This window comes from Atta cephalotes, assembly GCF_000143395.1.
Source record: "Atta cephalotes unplaced genomic scaffold scaffold00065, whole genome shotgun sequence".
Taxonomy (NCBI): domain Eukaryota; kingdom Metazoa; phylum Arthropoda; class Insecta; order Hymenoptera; family Formicidae; genus Atta; species Atta cephalotes.
Window position 1 is genome coordinate 903,443 of NW_012130129.1, and position 12,341 is coordinate 915,783.

A 12,341-nucleotide genomic window follows, 5' to 3' on the forward strand; every position below is an offset into this window, starting at 1 on the left:
TTACTCTCTCTCTCTCTCTCTCTCTCTCTCTCTCTCTCTTTTCCTTCCCTTCTCTGGGCGTGGCGGGGTTGTAAAAAAATATGTTGGAAATCGCACAGTCGAGGTTGCTGGCCCTCTTAGACGCATTATTAATATGGATAGGTAGACGAATTTGGAGGGTGAAATCTCATCGGGGAGCAGAGCTGGAGAGCCGACCAATTTTTCTTTCATGTTTATATTCTTCTTTTCGAGATGGTACGCGTCAAAGCACTAGTTAACTTTCGTATTGTCAATGAATTTCTTTGCTTAGGATATATGAAGGTCTTTACACGACGAATACTTGCATTTAATTGGAAGATTTTGTTAAATTATACCTACATTCATTTCGGAATAATACCTACATTCATTTCGAAATAATCAAATAAGTTAACTTTAATATCGGTTTGACTTATTTTTTCTTTTCTTTTTTTTAGTTCTATAAAAATGAGAAGAAGATAGAGATTGAGTAAATTAAAACACGAGATTAAAATTAATCTACATTGGTAAATATATATCATACACATAAAGAAAAAGAAATATTATCGAGGAGAAAAACAAAAAAAAAGAGAAAATTTCTAAAATTATTAAGTTAATATATTAACAATTATAATACAACAAAATTATTATTTCATTTTATATATTTTTATAATTTTTAAGTTTTCTTTCTTCCTTCAGTTTCTCAGCGAGAATAATAGATAATTAAACTTTTTATAATCAAACTTTTTCTTAATATTAAATATGTTATTGAAATTAATATTTTTCTGAAATAATTCTGGCTTGAAATTAAATGAAAAAAAAAAAATTTGCTATTCAGAGACTGAAGATTAATTCAAATTTTTATTTTCGAACAGAATTATTATTTCCTTTAGACAAGCAAACATAAAATACTTTTCAATTTTACTATCTAGTAATATGATACAATCAAAATAAGTTATATAACATCCGTTGTATCCGTAACTGACTATGTTATAGATTAAATGAAAGTTATCTCAGAAAACAATCCCAGCAGTAACGATTTCATACAGTGCTATAGAAATATGTATATTTCTAAAAGAGACATAAATATTAATAAGAATCTTATAATCACATTTAACAATGCAACAAAGCTTCGTTCTATCATTTTCGTTATAAAAATATGAATTCTCGGCAAAATTGCATGTAAAAAAATGTACATAATATGTGAATGATACGTTTACACGAAAACATTGTATTTCAATTTACTTTAATTTAATTTAATTTAATTTAGTTTATTGCAAAGCACTATGAAAAAGACTACATGTTAACAGAGTAATAAATATAAAATATGATACAATAGACTATAATAGACACAAATTTTACGATGTATTATATAAGAATTTTTGAGATAGTCGGTCGCACAAATGTTTGGCTATTTACCCCGGCTGAAGGTGTTGAAGCGTGCACCGACAAGAGATCGGGCTCTGCCTGGAGCAGTTAAGGAGGGTTTTAGTCTCGGGGGTGTCAGCCCGAATTATGCAACACGAAGGAATACGGCAACTTAGGTATTCGCTCGCACGTAAATCCGCCACCCCGGGCACATTTCACCGTGAAACACAGCCGGGGCGCGTTCCATATTTAATCGCTGGCGGTTTACGTCTCTATATCTAGAAGCAATGAGATTTTCGCGAAAAACATTCGTTCGATCCTGGCGTCAGTTAGTATGAATATTTTTACGATGAAGTCGCGTTGTATATTTATTGGATTAATAATAAGTGGAAAATCGACCGACAAGTAAATAATACAAATAAGAGAAAGAATCCTACATGGAAAGAACGAAAGAATTTTATTGGACTATCTAAAAATGTAATTTTCCGCGCAAAATGAGTTTTATTATTTTGAAGCTGGAATATTTTATTTGTGCAGATAATTTTCAAGGGCTTCCGCCGGAAGCGATACCCGCCTTCTTGCAAAATTTGCAAAATTCAGCTGGTTACAATATCGCCAAGCCGATTGCGAGGCCAGCGGCTTATCATCCTTATCACAGACCGAGTCATCAACCTCCTCAACGACATTTACCACCGAACGCTCATCACACGCTGCAACAACTGTTCTATAGGGGTCCATATTTGACAGGTAAGAAATTCATATAATTTGAGAATTACTGTGGCAACACGAAACAATACAAATTCAGTTTATCCCTTTTCCAACTTTTCTTAAGAAAAGATCTGTATATATATCTAATTTAATTATATTTAAAAAAATTTTTAGAACATTTGAATGCAAAAATTAAAGTATCTTCGAATTTTAATAAAATTTTATACTCAGATACACACACACACATATATATATATATATATATATAGTTCAATATTATCAGAAATTTATAGCCAAAGATAATATCTGTTAAATTCTTTCTTTTTTGTAAATCCACAAAACTTTATTTTGTTTATATAAATACCTTTTAAGATTTTACAAATAATATTTACTATAATACTTTTTAGTTAATCTTTAAAACAAAGTTTAAAATAAGCTCTATTTAACTTTAATGATTTAATATTTACCAGAGATTTTTCAGATATGTCAACATGTATATTTTGCTGGTCGTGAAAGGGTTAATTCAGCATTAACTGTAGCTGCAGATGAAAGCGTAAAATTGCTTTCATTTATTTTCGTCAAAAATTGCAAACATTTTATTCGTTCACTTTTTTAATACTAACTCGATTACTTTAATAATGTATTCAGCAATCTAGATCTCGATTTATTGTCATCGTATCCATCCATTTTTTAAATAATTATAATATTTTCAAATTAATACACACACACACACACACATACATACATACATATACCGAGAAAAATGTTATAATTGTAATACAAACAAGAAGTACAAACAAAACTAATTCTGATCATATGAATCCGATTTTCGATTATTCTAATTGAATTTCCGTTATCTCGATTAAAATGTTTAATAGCTTTAATTATAAATACAGTCTAATTTTTTACCTTCCTGGTTGAATTTACCAGAATTTCATTTAACGCAACAAGACTTTTTTTCTGTGCAGATATATAAATATTATATTTATCGTATATTGATATTCGTAAGTATCGCGTATTCATTATTTTGTAGTCGTGATACTTCACGTGAAGTTAATAAACAACAAACGCGGATGGACGAGAGAGGCGGAACACGGGCCCGAGGAACGTTTAAAACCGAAACTTCCGCATATGGCGCCAGGCAACGAGCGCGCGCGCGGCCACGTGCGCGGGGGCCGCGCACACACGCTGGGTTTATCGAATATCTTGTTATAGGTAGGCTCGTATGGGACATGGAGTGCATATGAAGTGCAGTGAAAGCACTACCATATTATGTACATGCTCCGCCACAAGGCAAAATGCACGCATGCAACAAGTGCGTGCAAATATCATCGGTGCAGATAATACCATCATGCTCAGCTTGGCAATATCGCGCAGACACGATCTGGAGATTCAATTGCCCGATCTGTTATTAGATGACTTTGATACAATCGCTATCGAGCGAATCAAGCGCTCTGCCCCGTGCGCAGTAACGCGATGTTTGAATGATTTTTTTTTCACGCACGTCTCACACTTCTCATATTTATATATAGGTACATTTTCTTGTTAGATATTCTTCACGCCTTAACAGATTTCCAAAGTTTTCAGTAGATCGAAAAACTTTAGGAAGAGCAAAATAAAAAAAGAAACTTTATTTTTGTTTTGAAAAATATTTTAATGTTTTTCCGAATGTTCTCTTCTCTAAAATTTGAAAATGTTGGATAGATTTCTTTGTCGACACGATTGCATTTGTTTTCTTCTAATTTTCTTTTAATTGCACAGATTAATTTTTTGTTAATCCAAGGGAATTTATTTATATTTAACTCATAATTTTTTATGATCGATACAAATGATCTGATCTTCAAAATATTCATTATTTCAAACAATTTTTTTGAATTTTGATACTAAGATTATAAGGCTTTTTAAATGTTATCGATATGTCAGCGTATTGAAAAATTTTTATTCTATTTAAAATAAAGTATATTAAATATTAGAATTTTTTATCTTTAAAAAAATTTGTTACAAAAATTAAGATTAATGAGATTTTTATGATAAAGAAGCCATTGAACATATTGCATTTTAAATTGAATCATTGAATCGAGAACAGTAAATCCATAATTAATTGAGGATAATGAACAATTTATTAAACGTTTCTAAATTTTTTCAAAAAAGTTTTCCGAATCGCTAAATACAAATAAAATCTAAAAAATTTAAATAATAATTCGAATTGATAAATTCAAAATGACGAGTAAAATGCGGATTTTTGCAAAATTTTATAATACAATAATAGTTTTTCAAGATGCTAAATATATATTTAATATTAAAATTATCAAATACGATATGTAATATTTAACAGTTCGTAATCGTTACATTACATATTACGTAATTTACATTTTTTTCTGTAATAAATTTATTCAATATTTGATGAAAAATTTTACCAACCTTAATCTCCTCAAAGAAATTCTTCAAAAGACAAAAATCAATAATACAATAAACGATATAAAATCTAGTATTTTTACGTTTTTATTGTAACATATTAAACAATTTTTTTAAATTGTAATGCAAGACTTCTAAAAATTAAGAGATCATAGTATAAAAACATTATAAAGAAAAATGATCTTTTCTTAGAATTTTTTTTATTGAACTACATCGAAATGTAGCTTTATCATACACATATATATATGCTTTGCCGTAACGTATATGAATTTTCTTTATCGATGTAGTATCGCCACTTTTTCTTTTATATATGATCAGTTTCAGCAAACTGATCGTGAAATATACAAGTAACATTAAACGTAATGCTATAATAAATTTTTTAAATGTTTACATCAACGCGTTATGCTTGTTAACAGTTGCTAGTTCCGGGACTGGAAGTCATCATCCTGGCACGCCCGGTGGAGGCGCCGTGTTTCCGGGGACCATCCAAGGCAGCATCGGCGATTTTTCCGGGACTGGCTTGGTCTTTCCATGGGCGACGAATGCGCGCGGAAAGCCACGCCGAGGAATGATGAGGAGAGCTGTTTTCTCGGATCTTCAGCGACGCGGACTCGAAAAAAGGTTCCAAATACAAAAGTACATCAGCAAGCCGGATCGCAAGAAACTCGCTGAAAAACTAGGTCTCAAGGACTCACAGGTAAGCGGATGTATCGCATAACTGTGATCTGAAGAAATTCTTTTTATATATATTGGACAACTCGAGAGACGAAACATTTTCAACATTTGTCGAGTATAATTTCGACATTCGAATACTCGGGAATAATAATTGAAATATATTATCGTACTGCACTGCCCGACTTGCTCGATTATCTGTATTTGCAGTATTTCAGTATCAGCAATTTAATCGCAAAACCGATTTAATCACGATTTAATTTGTACATTTTTACGTTCGCAATTTCGATAGATTTACAATTGCAGCGAGACGTAATTATTTACCTTCTTCTCGCGCCGACGCGGTTTTCCGTGCATGCAAATCAATTGCATATCAATTATAGCGCGCATCGAAGCGCATAATTCGATTCCTTGTGATCCAGAATCCTCGCTCTCGATAATCGCATCAGGCATGTCATATGCAGGCAGATTTGCATACGCGATGATAGGCGGATGTGCTCGCGTTGTATTACAATCGAGAGGCTGCGCCGTGAGCATTAGAGACGGCACACGGTGTTTAATCCCGTGCTTAATGATCTCCTCGGCGCAATAGTAGTTCAAACTAATCCGCGCAAACGTGCTAATCTAAACCGTAATTAAACCAGGAAATTCGTTAGCGCTATTAAAAATAACATGATTTTATTATTAGTAGTCAACAGACTGCCGTGTTAATAAGTTTATTTTGTTATTTTCTTTCTCTCTTGCGACATCATGATTTTTATATGCTAATTATTTTGTGTTTTATTATTTGCGCGGTTAATTCTAAATTAAATTATATCGCTTCCAATACCCTTCGAGGAATTTGATGTAGGAATACTAATGATTTACTTTATTATTGATAGAATTGATAAATACGACAAAATTTATCCACAAGCTTTTGTGTTTATCAAATCATTACCCAGGTAGTTGCCGTTATTTTGCTGCCTGTTAGCATTTTAATGTCAAATGATTCGACATTACATCATTTTGATATGAAAATAATAACAAACATTAACTTATTATCTGGATGGTAACTTCTTAACTACAGCTGTGAAAATTACATCCAAGTTCTAAAACATCTCGTTCCCTTACAGAAATCTAATACTGGCCAATTTAACACTACCGAAAAAAAATGTTTTAACTTTAAGTAATTTATTTGAATAGATTCAAATAAATATTTACTTGCAGTAAAGAAATATGTACTTGGAACTATTCGAGAAACAAAATACTTAGAAATTTTTTTTCAGTGTAGCCAATTTATTATCGAAAGTCAGTAATTGATTATTTATTTGGAGTACTATAAGTACAGAACAACAATGCTTTTGATACTTAATCTTTTTAATTTGAGTAATTAATTACTGTCTTTCAGCATTGGATTTTTGTAAGGATTTGAAGTACAAAGTGCAACTAAATCTTTGTCTTACAGCGATTGATAGCGATAGAATCTCATATACACTGTTAAAAAAACAGAACTTTGCTTTCGTTATATGTAATGGAAGCAAATTTCAAGCAGATACATTAAAAATATTTAATGTTGTCAATGAAAATGAAGTTACAAGTAACTTAAATTTAACGTTTACATTAAATTTTATACAAATCTACATAAAATTTAATAAAAAATGTACTAAACTTCATAAAATTTTATGAAACGCACACTAAATTCCATATATGTACACAAATATACCTTTTAGTTACAGATACATAAAATTTAATTTAGTGTCATAAAATTGAATTTAATTTATGTAACTTAAAAGTACATTAAATTTCATGACATTTTTAACAGTGTAATACTAATAATACAGATTGATACCAATCATCTAAAATTTTCTCTTCGAATCCAAATGCTGTAGTCGAGAATTAAAAACTCTAGAATGTTACATCTTATTAAATTTCTAAAAGACTATGCATCAAAAGATTTTCATCGATTGATAAACTGAAGATTGTTCTTGAATGCTTGAATTTATCCATGGATCATTGATTCCTAAAGCGCCTTAAAGTTTGTATCGAAGCTAAAAGTGATTTTAAATGTTAATTATTATTTTTGGTATTTAATAAGATATAATTAATACTCCAGAGTTTTTCATGTCAATATACGTGACTAATAATTTGAACACAAAACTTTGTGGCCGTACAATTGCATCAATTTATTTTTTTCTCATTCGCATCGTCATAATTTTCACGATCTTTTCATGATTTTCGCAAGTTGAGTTTCAAGTCTGATTATATAGATTTTACGCGATTTCCGGATAATTAGATCAAGACGAGGAAGTCTCTTGAAAGGAATAGTGATTCCCGGGATGACTCCCACCGTGAGAGATAATCACACCGATAACGGGCCAGCATAATCGGGCAGTTAAGCGCGTGCAAGACGCGGGAAGGTGGTACGCGGTAGTGAATATATATATATATTGTGCTTAATGACGTTATTAGGGCACTAATTGTCGCTCTAACGAAGTACGAGTCTCTCGGCACCGTACGTCGAGCGAATTCAGTTCTCCGTTGCGGAGAAACGTTGCCGTCGCCGTCGCCGATTCTCTCACGGCTCCATTCGGGACAGGTTAATAGAGACTAATGCTTGGTTTTGTCGGATGCAAAATCGCCTACCGCTTGAGTACCGTACGAGCGAAGCCACGTGCAACGTATGCCAGGCTAGCCTAATTGCGCGACCAGGTACACCGATTTCAAGAACGATCAAGCAGTCGTAGCCCATTAAATCTCGGTATAATAATAATACGCCTCGCCGCTTTGCGTAATTAACTTCGCGTAATTAGCTTCGCGATTAATTATTCTAATCGCGTGAAAGAGCCGTCGGAGGAGACAAACACAATGTTGCTTGCGTCTGTCGCTGCTAAATGTGTTTGATTCATTCATGAGATGTTTGATGAATATTTAAAATAGCATTAAATGCATTAACCCTAATCGCTCTGAAATTTCCTTTACTAGTATTTGCGAGTTTCTGAAGTAATATATCTTTGCTTAAAGTTAATGTAATTGACCAATTTTTTTTATCATTTTAAAGTTCAAAGGAATACGTAACTTAAAATTATATAAAGTTGTGAAAAAGATTTATTGTAAACAATTTTTCATAACGTAATTGAGAAAAATTCGAATTTCCTGGACTCGATTAAAATTAATTATATTTTACATCATTACGATTGGAAAATGATAATTATGGTTGCATTAGATAGAAAATGAAATTTCTTAAATATTATTTTTATTTCTTATTGGATATATTTTATTTAATTTCTTTCTTTAACGTTTCACATTAAAACATTTTCTATAATTGTGTATGTAAGTTTTACATAAAGATATTTGACATCTGCTATTGTTCCCTACTATTCGAGAGCTTGCTCTGTCAATAAACGGTTCGTTCATTCGTTTATTTAAATACGGACGATTTGGGCGGCGCACGGAATTGGAATAAAAACCTCGATGGCCGCGTTTGACTGTCAGTGGATCGTGGACATTCGCGCGTACGTTGAAAACGACCAAGCTGTGCTCATGAAATCGAATGAAACTAACTCACATGGCGCGCCATTTCCGGATATCGTTTAGTTCCATTAGCGTCACACCGAGCGGTCTCACATGTAGCAGCGTGCGCTATACGTTGCATACACCTACGTGTGCAACTAATGAACTGGCATCGCCCGATTAACCCCGTATGGCCCGTACCGTGAGGATATTATGTGCTTCACTCCCTTCCTCTGTAGCACACAGCCACACTCGCTCTTTCTTCGTGTACGTCAACGCGATACGTCGATACCGCCCGTGATCTACTCGCGATGCATGTATATGTAAAACGCACGCCTGCAAGTCGATACTTGAAGGTGCGCAGCTCCATTCGAGATAATTAAATTTACTCTGTAACACATATTATGCAGAGAAACAGATCGTTGCTTAAGTTTTAGATTGTTATTGGCTTTCTTGGTCGAAGAGAAGAAGAGATTTCGTAAAAGACAATGAAGGATTAAATGTGTTAAAAAAATAAGATTAAGGATGAGAATAAAAATATAATCAGTGATTTGTGAGAATAATTTTTTAATCATCATTTTGTATTAATTGTTATTTTAATTGTCATTTTGTGTTATTGACATTCTTAATCAAAAAGAAGAAAAGATTTCGTAGTAAAGACAGTTGAAAGATTAGACATTGAAAAAATAAAATTAAGAATAGGAATGAAAATATAAATCAGTGATTTAATTATGAGGATTATTTTTTGAATTACAATACAATTGCTTTTAAAATGAATCTTATAAATTATGTATCTCCTCTTATTCTCTCTATTGTGTAAATGAGAAATAATATCCGGCTGTTTAAAAAGCAAATAGAGAAAAATAATTATCATAAAAGAAGTATCAGAAATATTATTAAAGATTAAAAGACATTATTATATATATTAAAAGAGGTATTATTCGTTTCCTAATAATATTTTTAATAAAATCCGTATGATAATCTCACAAATAAATGAATTTAGTATTTAAATATTATGTAATTATCATTTTGTGTGAGATTGAAATATTATTGATGTGATAAGATTGAAATAAGAAGCGATTTTTTAGTTGAATTAATGGCGATCAGTGAACTTTTAAATATTATATAAAATAAAACTATCATAATTTTAATGGACACCATCTGCTTTGTGAATTCATTTTAGGCGCTATATAATTCGTGTCAGATTTCGGGACACAAATCAGATTTTGTTTCAGATTTTATTTATAATTTTACCTATATATCGTGTGTTTTAATACGTATATGTGTAATATTTTAATGTATATTTTATACACGCTCGCGTATTTTGTTTTTTCAAATATTTTTCTTCAATTATACGGCACATGAAATTAAATAGAATTTTATTTTGAATCCCGATAGAAATTGTAGATTACATGATACATCTATCATAATTATAAATTACTCATTTGTTACAACGACACAATTTAAAAAACGAAATTTTTCAAAAAAATAAATAAATATTTTATCATCAATATTTTGGAATATTAATTTTATCATGCAATTTCGATATAATAATTGATTATAAAGAAACAAAAGTATATTCTTTCTCTCTTATATATTCCGCTCTTTTTTCACAAACATTCAAAAATGACAGTTATTTTTAATGTTGCAGCAAATAAATAAAATTATCAAAATTGGGTTTAGTTTATAAGAAATATAAATGACAATTTTACACATAAACCGATTTATTATTCAGATTAAAATCTATTTTTTAAATTCGAGATATAATTATCGTTTTGAGATCGAGATGTTACTGGCGGGCGTGAGAAGATCGGGCAAACAAGAAGCGGTTCCTGGTCGGATGAATGGTGGTCGTGGTGAATATATACGCGAGAGCAAGAAAGACAACGCGGGACGCGGGGTGCGCAAGGAAGGGATACACGGCGGAGAGGACTGTGTAGGGATATATCCTCATGTATAATTCACACCTCGAGCGCCATGCTTCCACCGCCATTGGTCGAGGCTCACTCTGTCGCTGGTTTTACGAGAAAATCTAAGGATCAAGCGCGCATACATACACATGGAGACCAGACGCGTACGTACACGGGAGAGACAGCCAAGAAGAGTGAATTGACGTTTCTTGCGGTTCTGCAATCCGCATACAAAAGCTGATTTTGCGCCCTTCTTCGGGCCGCGCTTCTCTCCTCCCGCTGTCGTTGAACGATCGCGAACAACGTGATAAGAATCCAGCGGGTATTCGCGACGAATAAACTCGCCGAGTGAAACATCGCAAACATGATGAATTGTCGCACGGGATTCTTAAATTTATAATTAAACGTCGACATGTTTCTGAGGGTTGATCGTTGACATTTCAGACGTTCTGTATGTGTCGCAAAGACTCGAAGTATCACCGAACATTTTTTTTTTTTAAGAATTACTTTTAACACATATAAGTAATATTTTCTTTCCTTCGTTCTTTTTACACACTTCATAAAATTTAATGAAATTTATATAAATAAATAAAGGAGCATGAAAATCAAAGATTTAAGTATAATGTTTGTAAAAATTAATATAATTTATATAAATACACAAATTGTTGCTAGTAGCATCAAATCGATGATCTAATTTAATTTGGGAGAGGTGTTATTATTTCACTTTGATTGTGTTGCAAATTCGAAAGTGAATACATATAGATGTATTATTCTCACATCTAACTTTGACTGTAATTGGCGCTTCTCTTACTTACTTAGTTAATATATATAAGCGGTCCTGTTTTAATCGTAATATTATAAATGTTTCGACCTTCCTGCACAAACTTTCAGCAATATTACAACAACGTTGCAAATATCACAGCAATGTTGCTGCAAGTTTCTGTGTTGTATGCAGGATGTATGATCATTTTCATTGGTACATATTTAAATATTAACATATTAACAATACCAATTATTAATTACTAATAATTATTATACTATTATTAATAATTTAGAGCGTTAAAAATTAAAAATATAAATAAGTTACTGTGAAAATACATAGTTAATTGAAAATGAAATCAATCATTCATCCGATCGAAACACAAATAATAGAAATTTGAAAAATTTTCTATTATAATAATATAGTATTTAAAATTTCAAAATTGCGGCACAGGATAATTAATTTCGAAAGATTTTATTCTTTTTAATGAAATATCAAATGCGAAGCAATCAAACACAAAGTGATTATCCTTTGATTCCGGAACAAATAATCTCGTCAAAAGTGTACCAAGTGAAATGGCAATTTCGATTACTTGATTCCAATGAAATGATACTTCGGCGCCACGACGCGATTCAGCTTCGTAAGTACATATCGAACGTGATCCCGTTAAAAGCAATTGAACTCCAACTGAACGCACCCGCAATATCTCTAACATTACTTTTTATCGCGCGCGCGCACGCGAGGGGGAAACTTTTCCCAACTTTATTAGAGGGTGTTTCCGGATCCAAGAGAGTTTCTGCGATTTGAGAACTGCGATTCTGCGCACTCGTTGGTCAGCTATCTAATACCACGGTTCGCCACACGAACACCCATAAAAGCGATTATTGTCCAATGATAGTTCTTTCTCTCTGCTCTTCGCTCTACTTCTTCGCTCTATCTCTTTGCCTTCTCTCTCTCTCTCTCTCTCTCTCTCTCTCTCTCTCTCTCTCTACTCTCTCTCTACTACGTCTACTACTACGTACTAC

The 12,341-nt window shown here is 32.2% G+C and overlaps 1 protein-coding gene across 1 annotated transcript in view; it reads left to right on the forward strand.

The window, feature by feature from the left end:
* LOC105623848 overlaps positions 1–12,341 on the forward strand; it is a 40,107-nt gene that overhangs the window by 8,172 nt on the left and 19,594 nt on the right. The window contains exons 2-3 of the mRNA XM_012205221.1: positions 1,900–2,109; positions 4,902–5,182. Coding sequence (XP_012060611.1) covers positions 1,900–2,109; positions 4,902–5,182 — 491 coding nt within the window. The remainder of the gene's footprint in view (positions 1–1,899; positions 2,110–4,901; positions 5,183–12,341) is intronic.